Consider the following 21,675-nt stretch of genomic DNA (forward strand, 5'->3'; position numbering starts at 1 on the left):
TTCAGCCCTCATCCTTTAGCTCAAATGCCACCATCTTGATTAGGTCAGGCACCTCCAGCTACTCTGGAGGGAACTGCACTCTTTTTTCATTGCAGTTTGTCTTTTATATTTGCTTTTGTTTGATTAATGTCCACTGGCCCACTGGATTCCAAGCACAGGGATCATGCCTCTTTAATTCTCTAGTTGTGTCCGTTCCATCTGGCATGGAGCCTGGTACCTGATAGATGCTGAACCTGGGCTTGCCAAATGAGTATACGAATGAGTGGTTATTGTTGACATTGGAGATAAAATATACTAAGGGACTGGCGCATAGTAGGTGCTTCATAAGTGACACTGATGATATTTCAGTGCAGTTGATGCCAGAATCTCACATTTTATTTTGTTTCTTCCTACTTGGTGCAGGGGGGAGGGGGGGAAATGGGGTGAATTTGGGACGACTAAGATCTGAACCGTCCAAGACAAGAAAAAATGTGGTGTGATAAGCTACTGGCCCAAACACCCAGAATCATGACATACTTGTTAAAGGCTTAAGAAATGAAAAACCCATCGCTTAAAACAAAGAGTAAAAAGTACAAGAAAAAGTTATATTCGTCCATTGCACTGGCCCCCTAGAACTCATAACCCAAATAACACACCTTCTGAAAAAGCCCTTGGGGGAAATAATTCCCTACTAAGTGCTCACGCCGACGTCACTAGCCCTCCCCTTCCCCCCTTTCACATCTAAGGGACTATTTTATCTGTCCCTTGAATATCAACCAGCCCAAATACTCCGCATCTCTGGGGCCTGCACTGAAGAAAGAAATGATTTTCCTAAATCTGTGAACAGGACAGTTTTTTTTTTTTTAATGTCAAAATAAACCATCTGCTTGTACAACTGTTTCTAATTACTCCTCTGCCTAGACTCCGCACTTGAGGGGTTTGGTACCAGCACCCCGCCCAGAGCGGTGCCGCTGCCCAAATCCTCACAGGCAGGCAGCTCATCAAGGCACTCGCCCCTCCTGGTAGAGGCCCGACCCGCGCGTCCCGGTGTCTGGTGTCTGTGTGTCCGTCTGCGGGACGGTCTGCGCCGGTGGCACCTCTCCCCACCCCCCGCCCCGAGCGCCCCCCCCAACCCCCCACACACCGGGAGCCCCACCCTGCAGGAGCGCAGCTCGCCCGCACAGCCCCCGAGCTCAGCATGCGTCCTGCAGCCATCAGGAACTTCTTGCTGCTGGCCTCCTCCCTTCTCTTCGCGGGGCTGTCAGCTGTTCCTCAGAGCTTCTCGCCATCTCTGAGGTAAGTTTGGTTTGTTGTTCTTTGAGACCGACCTGCCTTGCTTTGTGTGGCAGGGCTTCGAGTTTGCAGGATGGCTGCCCAAAGCCAAGAGCAGTTAGAAAGTTGGCCACGGGGTAAACTCTTTCCAACCTGTTCTTATTCCTTATATGTCTGCACTGTGTGTTGCTTCGCGTCTGTCCTTTTACTTTTCCTTCGGAAAAATACAGTGAATAAATATAAATATATAATCTCCTCCTAGTTTAGTACATAGCAGGAGGAACTTCTGCCGTGAGATTGAGGAAATCCTGTGTACCTGCCTGTGTGTGCTCATAGCCTATAAGGCAGAATTATTTCACAGGGTCTGCATTACATTATTGTATTGCCTTTTGAAAGGGTCTTTGAGGCACATGATAATAACTAAACTTTTTTAAAGTTTATAAGCACTGCTTAATGCAACTAGGAAAATATTTTGTCCTACACTATTATAACATCTATAGCTCTTCCTACATATCCCTCTCTTCTTTTTCATAAAAGGCTGCTCCTGGCCATCAGATAGCAATGGGACTTTTTCTTTTATTTATTTATTACAATTTCTTTTAATGTTTATGTATTTTTGAGAGAGAGAGAGAGAGAGAGAGCAAGTGGGGAGGGGCACAGAGAGCCAGAGACACAGAATCTGAAGCCGGCTCCAGGCTCTGAACTGTCAGCACAGAGCCGGACGAGGGTTCCAACCCACAAGCGGTGAGATCATGACCTGAGCTGAAGTGTGACACTTAACCCACTGCGCCACCCAGGTGTCCCAGCAATGGGACTTTTTAAAGTGTACTGAAAAGTCAGCCAAATGTCATGCTTTGCATTCATTTGCATTTAATCAAAATGTGCATATAAGATTCTGTGCCAAGCCATCAAGAGGCAGGGCTGGACCACCTCTGTCCACTTGGAAGGCGGTCCTATTCGGTGTGCAGGTTACCCCTCAACGTTTGGGTCATTCTCTTGTGATGGCCCATGGCTGGTGCTCGCTTGGCCCCGGAGAAATGTGGAACCTCAGACTTCCTTTCTGTGAAGTTGAACGTCGCCAAAAGGGTGGTTGGGGGGAACGTGGGCTCAGAGCAGAAGGGGCTGTATCTGCTCTTGACCATGGCCCTGCTGTGGTTTGTCGCCCTTGCAGAATTGGGCCGGGTGCCGCGTGCAGGCTGTCCCGGGCCGAATCGGAGCGCCGGTGCCGCGCGCCCGGGCAGCCCCCAGGGGGCGCTCTGTGCCATGGCCGCGGCCGGTGCGACTGCGGGGTCTGCATCTGTCACGTGAACGAGCCCGGCGTGTTCTTCGGGCCCCTGTGCGAGTGCCACGAGTGGGTGTGCGAGACGTACGACGGGAGCACTTGCGCAGGTAAGGGGGGGCCGGCTTACCGAGGGTGGCGGGGGCGCACTCCCCGCAGGGGTTTCTGCCACTTTTCGGGGAGAGCCGGCGGGAGGGGGCCCCTAAGACAGCTCTCCAGGAGGTGACTGACTTCGCGCGCGCGGGTCCTCCTAACGCTCCTCCACTCTGGAATCACGTGTCTCAATACTTTCCTCCGCCTCAGGGTCCAAACTTAAGTAGAACTAATATTGGTAAGATTCACTCACTTGATTATAACTCTAGCTTGCCTCTATTTTAGTTCCTTATTACACACTTAAATCTCCAAACTTCCTCACCAACGGAGTTAAGCTGGTGGGTTCCTCTACCCCAATCGCGTATGTTAATCATATTTGCAGAACATAAACCGGTATTTTATTTTTACCAAGGAGACGCAGGGGGAATATTACCTTCCTAAAATCCAGCCGCGGTAGGTTGTGTCTTTGAACTCTGATTTGCCTTCTTCCTCTTAGGGTATAGTTCCCAGAGGGAAGTGCATATCAGAAGACTGTAACAAGGGAAAAAATAAGCAGACCCAAATCTGCTTAGAAGTGATTGCTTTTGTGTTGTTTTAGCCGCTTGGGTTTTTCAGCTGCAGTGAAGCTTGGTATTTTGGAAGGAGTGGAGTCAAAATAAATTCATTGCTCTTGTACATTTTTAAGGAGTGATTCAGGTTGTGATATTGGAATGGGTCAAGCTATCTCTTCATAGAAACCCCCCCCCCCAGCCTATACCACTTTCACATTTACTTAGGGCCATTCATTGACTTAGGACCAGAACTTCTGTTGGGTGGCTGTGAATGATACAGATGCTCCTCTGTTAGTAAAAGGACAACACAATGGATTCTAACCAGGGTTTGGCAAGTTTGTGGGGGAAAAAAATCACAACGTATTTTACCCACAATGTAGTGAAGAGTCCAACACTAACAGTGATGAAGAGTGAGTTTATAGCAAAATGGTTTTTTGCTTGGCACCTGGGCCCAGAAGTGCATAGTGAGAATACTTAAGACGCACAATGGAAAAGTAGTCATGTAAGTCATTTGGAGGGGAACAGGTGCTTCTATGTGGCTTTGTTTACCCTGTGAAGGCTGTGGCTCAGCCCTTCAAAGGTACTGAATGCCACAGCTTGTTACTCTAACTTTGTCAGTTCCACAAGCTGCTGTATTATTGAGGACAGCCCTTTGGAATGAAAGCTAAGTATTGTCTAATATTTCGTTCCAAATTCCACTGTTACCTGACTTCTCTGGCTTGTATTGCCTCTGGCAAGGCCTCTTCAATATCACGGGTTCTGAACACATTTTTTTCATTGGAAACGTAAGAAGAAAGATGCAGTCTTGAACGGGTGAAACTAGTTACAGGTGTCGTCAGATAAAAGTTCCCTATTGAAGAAGCTTATCTGGGTCCTTTCTGCAAAACTATGCAGAGGGAATGCTATGGTATGTAGTGTTCTTGTTGATCTCCCGTGGAAAGTGATGTGTTGTTTCCTTATAACATCTCACTGCATTCTTTCCTCCCTGATACGAACTGCACTGAATCATGCGTGGTTTTGTTTGCATACGTGTGTGTTCCCCTGGAGGCAAAATGCTTCTCTTTATTTCAAGGCTGAATGAGATAACTGTGTTCATTTGCAGTTCTCACCTTTGTGACTGATGCCCATCGAGGCCTGCTCTCCTGGGCCTGGTGAGAATCTGTGCCCGCAAATGCTCTGAATACATCTCCCAGGCGAATGAGATCTTTACACACAGCACCTTCGAGGTGCTCACCAGCTTGCGTCCCTTGTTCTGTGCTTCAAATTGAGCTTTTCAATTCCGTCTTCAAGAACAAGTTCCTATATTATAGCGAGTAAGATAGAAACATAGCAAGTTGCCTTTTACGTTTTTATGTGCACCTGGGCCTTTACCTCTATGGTGCTTTCCAGAAATAGAGTAGCTTTCAGAGACTTCCCCCAACCCCTTTGAAGAAAAGAAAATCCTGCTCCTGGTAGTGTATCACTGAGTCGTTAATACTCTGGGCTCTGGGGGGAAGAGTTCAGGAGGCCGATCCCAGCCCCACCACTTAATAGCTGTGTGAACTTTGGCAATTCCTTACACTTTCTGAGCTTTGATTTCTTCATCTGCAAAATGAGAGTGATAACATTACCTATTTTACAGGATTGTTGTGAGCATTAACACATGTAAAATACTTAGAATAGTGTTTTGCACAAAGTGCTCAGTACATATAAATGTGTGTGGATGTCTATAACGTAATATTATTATAGTGACGCACAAAATGTGAACTCGTATGGATAGATAGATGCATAGGTAGATGGGTAGCTAGATAGCCTGGCTTTGTCTTTGTTGGACATTTGATGCAGTGAGAGCAGTTTGGTTTTTGTCATGTAGCCGGGGCCTGTTATTGATCCAAAGCTCAAAAGGTCGAGCAAGGATAGCTATTTTGGCCAAGCCTCAGAGCAGCTGTATTAGATACACCATGCCCTTTGAAAGTTAAGTCCTTTGGGATTTTTATACTGTGAATCATAAGAAAGATACTTATTTTAGTTTGAGCCTGCTTGAAAGTGATTATGTGTATACTGTCATAAGTGGTTTATTTCTTCCAGTTTTCACTTGTTCGTGGCCCATGAATCTTCCTTGGACTTCTGTAGTGTAAAGGTCTGGCTCAGAAGTTGTTCCTGTGTGTGTCACAGTCAAATGAGAAGTAAACTAATTTGGGTGGGCTATTTCTTTGAGAAGAGTAAAATGTTTGATTTTATAAAAACAAACTTTCAGCTAGTATTTGAGAGCATCTCTGAATAATCCCCTGAATGAGTATGATTACACTTAAATAAAATATTGTTTTTTTTAAAGTTTGTTTATTTATTTTGAGAGAGAGAGAGAGAGAGCAAGCAGGGGAAGGGCAGAGAGAGAGGGAAAGGGAGAATCCCAAGCAGGCTCTGTGCTGTCTGTATGGAGCTCAGTCTCAGGAACTATGAGATCATGACCTGTGCCCAAATCAGGAGTTGGAAGCTTAACCAACTGAGCCACCCAGACAGACCTAAAATATTGTTGTTGGTTTTTTTTAATCTATTCGAATAATTTTTGAAATGTATCACTTAAATGAGTTTCAGTTTTAGTAACTGGGAAGAACTAATTGAATTGAATTTAGCAAATACTTACGGAGTGCTGTATATTTACTAGATCCTCTGCTGTTGAAGGGGGTATAAAGATGTGGAAAAGAGGGGCTCAGTTGGTTAAGCGTCTGACTTTGGCTCAAGTCATGATCTCGCAGTCTGTGAGTTGGAGCCCCGCATTGGGCTCTGTGCTGACAGCTGAGAGCCTGGAGCTGCTTCGGATTCTGTGTCTACCTCTCTCTCTCTGCCCCTCCCCCACTCACACTGTGTCTGTCTCTCAAAAATAAATAAACATTAAAAAAAGTTGACACAAATGCTTAGAACAGCGTTATTCATCGTAGCAAAAAAAAAAAAAGATGTGGAAAATATGACAACTTCCCATTGAATAGGGAGATGAAAAGAAATACCAAATACCTGTAATGCAATGCAGAATATACTTTCTATAAATTTCTGTGAGAGTTCTATTGAGACAGGAATTAAATATTGTGGTTAAAACACTTGAGAAAGAGGTAGCTTTTGACATAAATCTTTGTGTACAGGGAGGTTTTTAGTCCAAAAGGTGGACTATTGGAATTCTCAGGGAAGAAAAATTCAAGCAGTGGTTTAGAGGCATAAAAGCATGTGGGTGTGCTTGGGAACTAGTGAGGTATCTAGGTTTGGCTTTGGCTGGATCTTAGGGCTCTGGGGAAACTACTGGAAGATATTTTGAGTTACAGTAGGACATACTGTTTGAGAACTCTGAACCTGAATGTGAAGTCTGTGCTTAATTAAGCTGCATATAGGAGCCATGATGTGGTTTGAACATGGGAGCAATGGTTAGTACTCTGACCCATGAAAATTAACAGGCTGTCTGAGGGCACGGCAAGTTGGGGTAGACACTTGATGGGGAGGAACTCCATTTAGATACTATTTAAACTGTAGCCCAAGGGAGTGAGAATAAGAACTATGATAATTTTTAAAAAATTTTTCTTATTAAATTAAAAAAATTTTTTTTAACCTTTATTTATTATTGAAAGACAGAGAGAGACAGAGAGTGAGCAGGGGAGGGGCAAAGAGAGAGGGAGACACAGAATCTGAAGCAGGCTCCAGGCTCTGAGCTGTCAGCACAGAGCCCGACGCGGGGCTTGAACTCACAAACTGCGAGATCATGATCTAAGCCGAAGTCGAATGCTTCACTGACTGAGCCACCCAGACGCCCCAAAACTATGATGAATTTTAAAGACTATTGAAGGTACAGTCAACATGCTTTAGTACCCACGGATGAGTAAAATGATAAATCAGTGACTGGAAGTGTGATAGAACTGGTCAGGAAAAAGAACCAGATGACTCCTAATCAATGGCTAAAAATCTTTATTAGAGAAAAAACACTTCTTTGAAATCTGAAATTGCTGTAAAAATGAAGAATTATAGCTAGCCGAATGAATTTGGACTTTATTGGTGGTGGAGCTAGAACTAGATGGATCATGTCTGAATTGTTAACTTAGGTTAAATTGTTTGTATCCTTAACCTTGAGCCAGCCATCTGATTTCTCTGAAATTTAGATTCTTTTTTTGGAACATCTTTATGGATATAAAGAACCTTGCATCCTGCATTGTATTATTCAGAATAATTTTTATATTTATGTATAAATATATTTAATACCCACATAATTATGCGTTTATACACTAATTCATACTATGTATAAAACATTCTTATAAACATTGATTCATGTATATAAACTGAATATAAAAGTAATTAAAATACATGGAAATACCCCTATTATATAAATAGTAGCATTTTTTTTTTCTCGCAGATATTTCTTTTACATTGCTAAATAAATAGTATGAGATTTTTTTTTTTAGTTGATTTATTTATTTTGGGAGAGAGACAGAAAGAGAGAACAAGCATCTCAGGCAGGCTTTGCACTGTCTGGGGCTCGAACTCATGAGCTGTGAGATCATGACCTGAGCCGAAATCAAGAGTCAGACACTCAACCGACTGAGCCACCTGAGTGCCCCAAATAGTGTGAGAATTGTATATGATTATTCATGAGAACTGGACTTCCTGGCTCTTTAGAGTCAGTCTTAGGACTCTTTGATCTGCTTTTCCTCACAGTTGTGTTTTTCTTGGATAGTTGTGTAATTCCCTCCAAGCCTATTTTGTGGAATAGGCTCTTTGGTTTTTCCTTTCTTAGTCATTTTCCATTTTCCACCTTCTCTTCCTTTCTTCAAACCACATTCTGTCTTCCTTGCCCACTCCTTTGACTGTGTCTGCCTCTCCACCTTGGTATTTGCCATCATGGTTGCTTCTTTATATTCCCTCTGTGCCCCCACATGGGGCACCAAGCACGTAAGACCATTGCCTCTTCTTTACCACCCCATTGGGTAAACGATTGTGTTGAACAGACAGACCCCACTTTCCACATCACCTCCTTTCTTGTGTTTTCATCATGGTCTTAACATGTCCTTAGTTTTTTTTTAAATTTTTTTTTTTCTCAACGTTTTTATTTATTTTTGGGACAGAGAGAGACAGAGCATGAACAGGGAGGGGCAGAGAGAGAGGGAGACACAGAATCGGAAACAGGCTCCAGGCTCCGAGCCATCAGCCCAGAGCCTGACGCGGGGCTCGAACTCACGGACCGCGAGATCGTGACCTGGCTGAAGTCGGACGCTTAACCGACTGCGCCACCCAGGCGCCCCAACATGTCCTTAGTTTTGGAGAACACATTCAGGAGTTCCCCACCACTAGCTCACTCACTTCATGCAAGCCTCTTGGTTTTTTTAGTTCTACTCTCTTAGGTTCATCCATGTTAGATAAGTACATCCTGTCTTGCCTCAAGGGACACATAAAAATGAAAGATTTTCATCTTCACTTTCTCCCATCTGTACTGCTTTATTTGTAGAGTACTCTGCAATTCAATGATAGAGACTGAAATACCTTGTGGTGAGACCAGGTCATCCCCACACCTTGATAATCTAGAAGAGTGTATTTATGACATGATGGTGTTTAGATCAAGTAGTGTCAATGTGAGAAGTTCCATGGTTATTTTTCAAGTAGAATTTCCCCAGAAAGAGAAGGGGACATACGGGAGTGAGTTTATTTATATTACAAAATTTAAATTTTCAAAGTAAAAACCTCCTTCATAGGGTTCTCAGAAGCCTCCCATATACTTTGAGACATGATGCTAAAATGGACAGCCCATGTCTCTTAATATCTTAATCCCCAAAGCTTCTCAGCTCTCTGGGACTCAGACATAGATTGTCGAATCTGACCTTGTGATTCCTGATGCTCAAGGTTTGGAGGCACGTGATTAATTCCATAGCAGCAGAGATCTTGGATAGTGTTCTCTGTCCTAAGAATTTTGAGGAGTTATGAAATAAGACATTTTCCTCAATTCCATCTCCTGCCATTGTATTCATTTTCTGTTGCCCTTATAACAAATTACCACAAACCTTGTGGCTTAAACGACACACATGTATTTTCTTATAGTTTTGTATGTCAGAAGTCCCACAGGGTCTCCAGGGCTAAGCTGGTGGCAAGTCTGTTACCCTCTGGAGACTCTTAGAAAGAATCCATTTCTTGGTCATTTGGCATTGAAAGAGTTTAGTTTTATGTGGTTGTAGGACTGAGGTCACGTTTCTTTGCTGGCTGTCAGCTGGGGGTCTTCCTGAGCTCTTAGAGGCCTCTCTTGGGTCTTTGCATGTACACTTCTACATCTCAGAACCAGCAACGACGTGTCAGATCCTTCTCGTGATGTCGTCTTTCTGAGTTTCTTCCATTGTCACATCCTCAAGATCCATAAGTTTTTTTTTAAATTATTTTTTAACGTTTATTTATTTTTGAGACAGAGACACAGCATGAACAGGGGAGGGGCAGAGAGAGAGGGAAACACAGAATCGGAAGCAGGCTCCAGGCTCTGAGCCATCAGCCCAGAGCCCGACGCGGGGCTCGAACTCACGGACCGCAAGATCGTGACCTGAGCTGAAGTCGGACGCTTAACCGACTGAGCCACCCAGGCGCCCCTCAAGATCCATAATTTTAATCACATTGGCATGATCCCTTTTGCCATGTAACCTATTGATGGGTTCCAGGAACAAGGATGTGAGCATCTCTGGGGGTCCTGGGACATGCACGAGGAGGAATGCTGTAATGTGTGGATGGCAAGAGACAGAAGTTCCAACTCCATTAATACCTGGCTGTTCTTGTGCTGCATCTAGGATGCCAGTGCTGCATCTTTCCCTTCCTTTCAGTGCTTATCTTCATGATTTAATTTCCCTGGCCCCAGTCTTTCCCACACCACTGCTGATAAGAAACACCACGCTTCTGGTCCAGATCATAAAAAGTGACTTATAGCCCTGCAATTACCTACATTCGATGCCTGACACTATCACTTGCCAACTGTGGGCAAGTTACTCAAACGTTTGCAACTTCTGTTTCCTTATCTAGAAACGGGGGCAATAATATTATCAATGGGGGATAATAATATTATTTGCCTAGCTAAATGCAGGAGTGATTAGTGAGTCAATGGAGTTAGGATGCTTACTTATATCAGATGTCCCTCTTCTACCCTCGCTTGATACTCAGTCAAACGATATTGACTCCCAAAGAAGTGATTTTCCTCCCATGTTGTATCTTCTTCTGGATTTAAGTCTATGTTCACCTTTCCTCCTTTGACTGTCAGTGAGTTTTTGGAACTATCTCAGCTCAGTCAGCATGCCTTCTCCATCGTGTCCAGGCTAGGTTGAGCACTCAGCCCTGGCCATCTCCAGCCTGAGACTTACTGGGTAACATTCCAGCTCACTGGATGTCTAAGTTTTTGACCCTGGTTTCTATCTTTGTCCCAGGAGGTTGACTTTTGTGTTCCTGTCCCTGCAAACTTCACCCTGATTTATGGTTCTGGAACTTTCCTGTCCCTGCAGGCTTCACCCTGATTTATGGTTCTAGAGCCATGCCCTAAATAGTGTGTGGTTAGTCTTTGAATCTGGAATTTTTTTTTGTCATTTTCTTTACTGGAAACCCTAAGATTTCTGCAAATTTGCAGAGTTTACACTCAGTGCATTGCTGCTTCTGACCCTCACCTCCACTGAGATTTCTGAGTTTCCTGGCCGTTCCTTCATCTCCTCTGAAGCATTGATCTCAGGTGGGTTGAACCCAGAACCCATTCCTTTATCTTACAAAAATGGGAGAAGCAACACAATACAAAACAAAGTCAAAACAACTTACTTTTCACAGAGTTTCACATCGCTGAATGTTCTGGAGACACTGGAGATGGGCTTGTTGAATCCGAGGAACATAAATAACTTAAGATTGAATAGTAATCACTCTGGTTCTTAAAACCCCCACTTTTTCAATGAATCCCCTTTCTGAAAGCTAAGTGTGGACGTGTGATGGAATTCTGGTGGAAGAGATGTAAACAGAGACGTTGTGGGGGCTCCCAAAGGGAGCTGACTTGCAGGGAGGTGTTTGTTTTGCCCATATACCCTCCTTCCTGCCTCGAGTGCACCTAGTCGCAGCGGCTCCCTTGCATCGAGAGATGAATATGGCGGCCACCTATGAGGATGGCTCACCTCCAAGACAGGAGTCCTGACTTCTGGAGATAATGTGGAGCTGCCACACTAGTCCTGAACTGCCTGCCTCTGCACTGTGTTTTACACATAAAAATAATAAATTTTGTTTCAGCTCCTGTCATTTTGGGGTTTTCTGGCAGCTAAAAAATACAATCCTATCAGAAGCAGTGGTTTTATTCAAAAAGCTCGTCTGTTAAAACAGGGCCATGGGGGCATTTGTATAGTGGTTGAGAACTTGCACTGATGACAGTGGTAGGGCTGGGTTCCACCCCAGTTTACCTGCTGTGTGGATTCCAGAAGTTTTGGTGAATTCTGTAAGACTCAGTTTGCTCATCTCTGAAATGGGATATCGTTAATACTCTGTGGAGAGTTATTGCAAAATTTAAGTGAGAAAATACACATGAAGCATCTAATAAAACAGCTGATGTAATTGTCATTCTAAATGGGAGCTATTATTATCATTATTAAACCTGGAATCTCTAAGGAGATTATGCTAAGGCAAAAGGGAGTATGTCTTTGCTTTAAGTGTATTTACTAGTAATCGAGTGGCCAGTTATGAATGTATATTCCCTGTACTTGTTTATATATTCAACATATACTGCTTTTTTTGCCTAGCTATTTCTATGGGGTTATTATTTCTATGCAAAGATGTAATTTTTCAAAATCTGGTTGCCAGAAATTAAATTACCAGAGAGCATACAAGCATTGTTTATGTATTTAAATGTTTTTTACGTTTCCCATCTATTTAGTTATCTCTGTATTTAAAATTGATTAAAACACAACACATGTCTGCTACAAAAAGTCAAACAATACATAAATGCATGGATAAAACTCAGTGCAGTGGGGTTGAATTTTATTCAGGGAACAGATTCTACATCAGCACAAAATCAGACAGTTGAAGTTTAAACATTCCCCTAACAAATCTCCAAGGAAGGCCCTGTGTTTGAGTTGATTACACCGTCTCTCAGTCTAGCACAGTAAACACTAGTAAATGAATGTTTACTCCATGGCTGTTTCTGTGTTTACTCCATTTTTGGTTTTTGGCTGGATATCAGAGGAGTATTAGCTGGATTGTTCATTTGGGGACCCTTAGCTGGGTGGGATGCTCACAGTAGAGACATATACCAAGGACATCAGCCCAGGGAAACACCATCCCTTTCACACTCCCCTCTTGTCCCCACTTGGGACCTCCACTCACTGGATGGAATAACAGAATCTCTACACTATTTAAGTTATGATTTCACTTTCCTTTACTGTCAAGTATTTACCTCAACACTGAAACACATACAATTGATGTCAGGTAAGCTAAATATGTGTGTGCTGTGACTCCTCTTTAGTCTGTTCTTCAGCATAACCTCTGGCGTTAATCAATATTAAATTTAGGGCATATACTTCCCTGTTTTCCCATGCTTGTATACACGCCCATGTTATAAATGTGCATACACACTCACAGCCCTGTTTCTCTCCCTCTCTCTTGTTTTTTTCTCCTTAAGAATATATCACAGCTCTGATTCTAGCTTAATAATATATGTGGTGGAGAATTGGAGTGCCTGGCGTGCCTGGGTGGCTCCGTGGGTTAAGCGTCTGACTCTTGATTTCAGCACAGGTCATAATCTCATGGTTTGTGGGATCAAGCCCCATGTTGGACTCTGCGCTGAGCATGGAGCTTGCTTGGGATTCTCTCTCTCTCCCTCTCTCTCTGCCCCTCTTCCCCCTGCCTCTCTCTCAAATTAAAAAAAAAAAAAGAATTTTAATAGGTGTATAATATCCTATGGTAGGGATATATTGCTTTATTAATAAACAATTTGCCTATTAGTGAAAATTCTGGTTGCTTCTAGTTTTTGTTATTGTTTTATTCGTTGATGTAGGAGGATGTTTTATTTGTTGATGTTTTATTTGTTGATGTATGTACACATACGTGCGCACAGCTCCCTAGCTCCCTTATTCTTGCATGTACACACAGACATTTCCACCAGGATGACTGAGTCCCAAGACACATGTGAGGGAGTGGTCAGCCAAGAGAACTGTTAATGGAAGTGTCTTCACACATTGCTGATCTTGGCGGAGGGGAACTTCAAATCAGGTGGAACTAGGAGATCCGAAACCTTTGTCCTGAGGGAAATTTAGATTCCAAGCCTGGTGTGGGATTCAAGGTCAAGAGACATATCTGAAGGGGAGAAATATCATACAGCAGTGACCGAGAGTACCAGGGGGATTTACCAGGGCATTTTTAGGCCCCCTGCATGGGTACATTCTCAAGCTATTTTCCATTAACTCTTAAATTGGTAAAGACAGAGAGCTGCAAGGTGGTTGCAAATCTCATTTTCTTTGGAAAAGGGTGCTTTGTCTTTTCAAGGATCACATTTCCTGGCAAATAAGAAACTATATTTTGTAATAAAACTCATTCTTCTGTCTACTCTAAATCATCTTACTTAAGGCTGGGTGGAAGAATGATAGCTTTATAAAGGGAAAAGAAAAATAAGACCTTTAGAAGGATGCTCATTGGCTTGACCTTGAGTCACCTCACTGCTGACTTATGCCGGAAGACAAGTTTCTCTGCCAAGAGCCCTAGCCTCCTAATTGTATATAGTCACTAGTTCAAGCATCAAATTATTCCAAGTGAATAGTAGCCCACTCTAGTTTTCTGTTTTACTATTTTATCTGGATACTTTCTGAGGAAGGCAGGCCAAAAAAAGTTGTTGTTGTTGTTTTTTAAAGAGGTCGATGAGTTTTGGTATTGCTTAGAAACTTCTCCTATGGCAGGGCCTTAACGGCAAATTCATGATTTAGTCAATGGGAGAGAGTAAGGAGGCAAAATCAGAAAATCAAAACATGGTAAATGTATTTCCTAATTGGCCATTACTGCTCTTTGAAAGCTATCATTTTCTGCTGTGCAAAATACTTAGACGAAACTAGTTATTTTTCTAAACAAAATGACTTGGCCACTTAAGCCTTTTCCTCTCCAAAATACAAAAGGCAAGTTATGGACTTTTTTTTTCTTTCTTGGTCAACATCATTAGTTATATAAGCTCCAAGAGTCGTCCTGACATGAAATAATTCATTTGTTTTAAGAAGAAAAATATTTGATTTCTAGCTGTGTCCTGGATAGACTTCAATTGCCCGCTTGGATGGATTTGAGCCTTAAAATTAATGCTGTGTTAGTAATACAAAGGAGTAATGGGAAAATATCTATTTCTATTTTGAGTATGCTTTGCTGGAAAATATTTTCATACATTTGAACTCTCATTCAATTCTCATATAACTTTTAAGAGGTAGTCAAAATTGTTGTTTTCCTGCTATCATATTAAGGAACCCTAAGAAAAATTTGCCCCCCAAATCCATAGGTGGCTTCTTCTTGAACATACTACAGTTGTTCTGAAACCACATATTTAGGGTAAATATTTTCATGAACTTGGAGTCCTGAAATAACATAATTTTGAAGTACCTCATTTTTGTATTTAAAAATATATCTTCTGTTGATTTTTTTTCTTGGAAGAGCAGATTTTCATTCTCATTTCTGTCTTATGCCAGAGGTAACAGGTGTAAAAGTTCCAATACTGGGCAGAAGAACACCTTATTCATTTAGTATCAAAAGAAGTCTGGGTAGCAGAAAGCATTGGGACTAAATGTCACACCAACAAAGAGCATTTCTCTCAGCTGTAATTGATATTCTCAGAGAGATTGCGTTTAGCACTGACTCTTATCAAAATAAAGGTTCTCCAGAATCAGCAATGAGAGAAACTTTTCTATAACCTTTGATTTTCAGGGTCTATAAGACTGAAAGAAAACATAGGAGAGTTGAATATATATTTGTTACTTTCATGGACATTAACTAGTTTTATTTTGACTAAGAAGAATAAATCACATTTGAGAGAATCTTTTGCTCTTATAAAATTATTCATAATGTGAAATCCAGATATTAAAATACATGCCATTTTTAATATATGTATAGCCTTTTTGAGAACAAAGCAATGGGAATCAGCAGAAATGCACAGTGAGAGAAGATAAGTGTCTATAGAAAAGTGAACAATTTTGACTGGGTCATCATGAGGGTGTACTTTACTTTTTGGAGGTGGGTATGTCACTCCTCAAACTGCCTAGGATTCTTGAAATTCTAATCCTTCTATATTTCATCCCTGCTAATATGCCAGGTATAGAATTTTAAGAGTTAAGAGTGGCAGTGCACTAATCTGTTGTTAATATAGTCTCTAGTGAAGTTAGTAATCTTTCCTTTGGGAAAGCTAAGGGAGCAGGTTTGGATAGGATGGTAATGTAGAAGCACACTGCTCTGGAAAGTGCCTGCGAATTGGAATTAAAAAGCAAAACAAACAGTTCGTTTTCCACTCTTGTTACTTCCTGTGTGACCTTGCTTGAGTCACTTGCTTTCTCTCAGCTTCAGTTAGGTTAAATTCAACAAGCATTTATTAAACACCTACAAAGAGGTGACTAGCAGAGGACAGAACATGGGTGGGTGGGAGATTGGAGCCATCAGAAAGCAGCAGGTGCTGAAATCCAGTGACTGCTGGTTCAGGAAAGGGGTGGAAAGATTTTCATGTCGGACAGTTGACCACTGCAGAGAGAAGGCCTATTGCCTTCAGCTTGCCTTGAAAGCTTTACTTTCTGAGAATTTTTAGAATTCTCATAATTTAATAGTTAATGAGTGCCCAATGGCATACCTGCATGGCATTCTACTACAGACATTAACATTCTATAAAGTAGACTTGGCATTTGTTAAATTCCCAACTGTCAGCACACAGCCTATGAGAATACAATAAAAGAATATCTGTGCACATCTTGAAATTTGCCCACAAAATAGATATCAAAAGCCATATCAGAATCATAATAGTCACATCAAAAACCACAACAGCCTCTGCTGCCCTCTACATGGAAGAGAACTAGTCAACCTGGGGAGAGTGCCTAGCATGAGTTAGAAAGAACATGCGGTGAGTGATGTGTGCGGGATTATTTGCAGGAAATAGCGACAGTATAGAAAACAATTCCTTTCAAAAAGGGCAACGTTTTATGGGATACACTCTAGAGAGGGAGAGACAGGGAGGGAAGGAGAGTCCCAAGCAGGCTCCATGCTATCAGCACAGAGCCGGATGCAGGGCTTGATCTCATGAACCCGTGAGGTCATGCATGACCTGAGCTGAAATCAAGAGTCAGATGCTCAACCGATCAAGCCACCCAGCCACCTCTGTATGGGATATACTTTAAAAAACATCTGTTTAATTATAATAACGTATCTTACAGTGTTATTATGGAATTGAAATAAGGTAATGATGATAGTTAATATTTATTTAGGATTTGCTCTATGCCTCTTGTGTTAAATTCTCATAGTAAACCTACTGGGTGGGTCATCTTGCCATTCTAAAGAGAAAGAGCTGGGCCTGAGAAAGATTAAATGGAATGTTCAAGATCATATTTCATCTGACACCAAAAGCTGTGCAGTCACTCTTGTGTTGACTTACTCTGTTTTGCATAATGCCACCAGGTAACGGATGCCCAAGAATGTTTAAATTCCTTTTCTGCAATTTCCAGGGCAGGAGTAAATGTTCTCTAACATTCTCTCTTAGGACTTTATTGCTATTGCTTCAAGAATTGCTGCAGGGGTGCCTGGGCGGCTCAGTTGGTTAAGCATCTGGCTCTTGACTTTGGCTCAGGTCATGATCTCACGGTTTGTGAGTTCGGGCCCTACATTGGGCTCTGCACTGACAGCATGGAGCCTGCTTGGGATTCTCTCTCTCCCTCCCTCTCTCTCTGCCCCTCCCCTGCTCCTGCTGTCTCTCTCTCTCTCTCTCTCTCTCTCTCAAAATAAGTAAATAAACATTAAAAACAAAAGAATTGCTGCATTACAAACTACCCCCAAATTCAGTGGCTTACCAAAAACCACCAAAAACAAATCTATTTCCCACTCTTGGGTGGGTAGTTCAGCCACGACTCAGCTGGGCCGGACTGGATTCCAGAGAGTGGGCTGAGCTCCCTGTCGGGGTGTGCTTTTGTCATGGTGGGTCACAGGAGGGCTAGAGGGTAAGAGGAAATGCTCAGTGGTCCTTAACGCTTTGAGTCACCTGCCCATCGTGTCCACGTACTGTTGGGCAAAAGGAGTCACATGGTCAAGCCCCATATCTGTGCTCTGCTTTCTCCTCCACATGGCAATGTGACATGGCAGGAGAGAGCCAAGCTGTTGACAGCAATTATTCTATCAGCCACAAGATTTAACATAGGTATTCCAATATCGTGGCTCCTCAGTGAAATTAGTTGATTGATGTGATTATAAATATCTGATATTTAAATTTAATTTGGAGGTAAATATGTTTCAGCTTTAAATGTAACCATATTAATTATACAGTAAATTATATTGATTTTTATGAGGGGGTAAGAAAATTAAAAAGAGAAGAGCAAAAATATATACAGAAGCTAGTATTTGATGAGGGAATTCATCCCAATCTCATAAAAATGAGTTCTCTAAATATAGACTTAATGTCCTGTGAGTCAAAGGGGAAGTGTTTCTTTCCACTGTACTTAAATATACCCAGTCTGTCATTTTTCTGACATCTTTCAATGGGTCTTTGCAGAAATGCGTGCTCCAAATGCTATCAAATACGGTGGTTTGATGAAAACCAGAATACTGACATATGTCATGAAGCAGATTCAATGGTTGTCTGTTTTCATGTGCACATTTAGTACGCCATTGATCTACTTTTTGCTAAATTACATGTTTTAATTTTCACACATTTTCCACCTCAAAAGAATATTTTATGTAGGATAATGTGTTAGGTGACTTGGATTAGCTATTTTTGGAATTTTTTTTTTATCTTCTGAGAACTTCAAAAAGGCAATGGAATCAGTCAGCATATTTGGTAGTATTCAGATTTCTCATTTTCAGATATTAAACAACAGCAGAATTCAATTTATTTAAGACTCAAGAACTGGGGTACCTGGGTGGCTCTGTCAGTTGGGCGTCTGGCTTCGGCTCAGGTCATGATCTCCCAGTTTGTGGGTCCGGGCCCTGCGTTGGCCTCTGTGCTGCAGCTTAGAGCCTGGAGCCTGCTTCTGATTCTGTGTCTCCCTCTCTCTCTCTGCCCTTCCCCCGCTCATGCTCTGTCTCTTTCTCAAAAATAAATGAACATTAAAGAAAAAAAAAAAAGACTCAAGAACCTAAACAGTTTTAAATTGTGTGAGCTGTCTCACAGCCATTGATTGGTCAGGCAGACGTTGTAAACTGCAACACTGTTAGGTAGGTCATTAACTTAATAGAGAACGTATTTCTTATTTCTAATGAGGAGCCGTAGGTCCCTTAGGGACTAATTTTCCATAAACCTTGATTTTGAAACTCAAATTACTTACAGTTTTATTGGAAGTCCATATGAGTACAAATGTTTTTGAGGAAAATATGTGTGTAATTATGAAAAACTGTGCCCATATAAGTTAATCACTATCTTTAAGAGTTGAAACTCTGAAAATGGACTGCTTTATCATATATAAAGATCCAAGAATTTATATAAAGATAGATATAAAACAGAAGAAATACATATTGGTGTTGCATGTATATAATTACCAGATATTTTTCAAGCAACTACTATGAATTAGACTCTACATTGGTAGCTGTATGGGGCTATAAAGATTAAACGATATGAGTCTTGGGGCAGCCTGAATGGCTCAATTGGTTGAGTGTCTGACTCCTGACTTTGGCTCCGGTCGTGACCCCCAGGATCCTGAGATCCAGCCCAGTCTCAGGCTCTGTGCTGAGTGTGGAGCCTGCTTAAGAGTCTCTCTCTCTCTCCTTGCCCCTCCCCTACTCACATGCTCGCTCTGTCTCTCTCTCTCTCTCTCTCTCAAAAATAAATAAAAAAGATACGATTCTTTTTTCTTAGGAAATGTAGTGGTAGGTTTGAAATATAGGGCAATGCAGTATTAATTGCAAAGTGCCTTGCATAGGAGGAGTTTGAGCTGTTTCGAAAATAAGTAAGAGATTAACTAGTGGGTATGTAAGGAACTGGATTCTACCCGGAGGGAGGAAATAAGCAAAATATGGAGATGGGACATCATGGACACTAGTCCTGCTCTCTGAGGTCAGTGGGTGCTTTCCGAGGGGTTCTCAGGGAGAAGTCTGCAGAGAACTGCGAGCAGCTCATAGGCAGCCTTTCAATACCAAAAAGAAAGGAAAAAGGACTGTGGACAGCCCTTGGCAGGCAATGGTGAGCAAAGAATTGGCTTTTCCAGATAGAAATTTCGGGACATAGATCTTGGGATAAATAGGAAGAGAAAAGCCTTTAAATGGACAGAACAATGAGAAAGCTATTTTAACAGCCAATAGTGAAAACTAAGACTATTCTGAGTGTGGTGGTGGCCGTAGAAAGAAAAGGGAAAGGAGGATGCTGGGTACATTGTTATATGCATGATGGAATTGGCAGGAATCAAGGATGGGGCTGGGGAGGTAGGGGCCAGAATTATTTGCTAAATATAAATTGTTGTGGTCACACTGGTTTTTAGATACTCCAAGTCCTGGAACCTCCAGGGACACCTGGCCTCTTCATAATTGGAAATTAAAAGGTTAAGTCTCTGCCAACTAGGGAACGACTGCCTGGCTTTGGTGCTAAGCAGTGGGACTTCTTCCTCCTTGCTGGTTAGATACCTTACCTATATGCCACCTGGGAAGGTAGAAGGGGCGACTTTGGGGCCGTAAACAGGAAGTTGAGAAGATAATGGTTTTGAGGGCAAAGGGAGCAGGATCCATTGTTCCTAAAACAGCCATCTGAGGGTGGTGAGTGGTGGCCAAGGGACACATTGGCTCCCAAAGACTGCAGTTCATCCCATAATGAATGGGTACCAGAACCGAGAAGACTAAAAATTCAGTGACTCCTGCACAAAATGTCACATCCAGATAAGTTTCTAAAAAATTTTTTAACATTTATTCATTTTTGAGAGATGGAGATAGTGCACAAGCAGGGGAGGGGCAGAGAGAGAGGGAGACACAGAATGGGAAGCAGACTCCAGGCTCTGAGCTGTCAGCACAGAGCCCAATGCTGGGCTTGAACTCACGAACCGCAAGATCATGACGTGAGCCAAAGTTGGATGCTTAACAGAACTGAGCCACCCAGGCGCCCCTATAAGTTTCTAGTTACTTAAACACGTATTTTTATTTTGGGTGTCTGGGGCACTTTGACTCTTTAGAAATAGATAACTATTTCTCATTAGAATTGCCAAAGATGAAGGAGAAATGAAACTATAGGTTGTATGTTAAACACTAGTTGCGACTCTTAAGTATAGTGTTTTTTACTATATCCAAAGTAAAACAAGATCTGTGTTGGTAATTACATTCATTATGTAAAAATAGCTTCAATTTCAGTCCATCGAAATAAAATTCCATGTGAAAATATCAGAAACTTTCTGTTATACAGAAAAGAAGTCTAAGTATTAATTTTTTGTGTGTATACCTCTAGTATTTGATTACAAGATGCTGAAATTTAACTGAAGTAGGTAAAACCCTTAAATATACTATGAAATGTATGTTATTCTGTGTAATAATTGCCTCGTGAGTTTCCTTCATATGCTTTTCATGTATGAACTCCAACATGGAATAATTCAGGCTTATTTGGGGGCCAGCTGTCTTCCATATACTCATAGGTATTTCAGGTAGGACATCTTTTTGGGGTCCAAGTAATTGAAAACCCAACCCAAACATGCATAAGAAAAAAATTACAGGGGTATCTAGGTGGCTCAGGTGGTTAAGCGTCCGATTCTTGGTTTCAGCTCAGGTCGTGATCTCACGGTTTTGTGAGTTCAAGTCCTGCATTAGGCTCCCTGCTGACAGTGCAGAGCCTTCTTGGAATTCTTGGTCTCTATCTCTCTTTCTGCCCCTCTCCTGCTTGTGCTGTCTCTTCTCTTTCAAAATAAATAAATAAACTTAATTTTTAAAATTACAATTTATCAGCCCACTTAAATGAAATACTTAGGACAGTGTTTCTCAAGGTGTGTTCTTGAGAACAGCATCAACTAGGTACTTTTTAGAAATGTGAATTCTGAGTCCCCCTCCCCTACAGTTTACTGAATCAGAAACTCTCGAAGAATACCACCAGGATCTACCTGTGGGCTTTGCCTCTCCTGGGACCCATTTCCAGACTCCACATTGTGGCCAGTGACAGCTTTAACTACCCATCATCACAACACCTTGTCCAGTAGACAAGAGAAATGGTTTCACCTCGAACTGAGTCTTTAATACCAGATAGAAATCTGGATAGTAACTACATGGATCAGTTTATATGGTATATTTTTATTTTATTCAGATCTCTTTAAAAGAGATAGTCAGAGGGGTAAGCATTTGACTACAGAGAAAGGGACGAGACATTAGAGAAAAGCAGGAGATTAGGTGACT

The 21,675-nt window shown here is 41.9% G+C and overlaps 1 protein-coding gene across 2 annotated transcripts in view; it reads left to right on the forward strand.

Annotated features, from left to right (window-relative positions):
• Positions 1-1,177: 1,177 nt before the first annotated feature.
• Positions 1,178-21,675, forward strand: part of ITGBL1 (integrin subunit beta like 1) — a 211,372-nt gene continuing 190,874 nt past the window's right edge. For both annotated transcript variants that reach the window (XM_047084690.1, XM_047084745.1), the window contains exons 1-2: positions 1,178-1,275; positions 2,423-2,640. In XM_047084690.1, coding sequence (XP_046940646.1) covers positions 1,178-1,275; positions 2,423-2,640 — 316 coding nt within the window. The remainder of the gene's footprint in view (positions 1,276-2,422; positions 2,641-21,675) is intronic.

This window comes from Lynx rufus, unplaced genomic scaffold (assembly GCF_022079265.1).
Source record: "Lynx rufus isolate CCGP_SWC_20201006 ecotype Redwood Valley unplaced genomic scaffold, mLynRuf1.p SCAF_1, whole genome shotgun sequence".
Taxonomy (NCBI): Eukaryota; Metazoa; Chordata; class Mammalia; order Carnivora; family Felidae; genus Lynx; species Lynx rufus.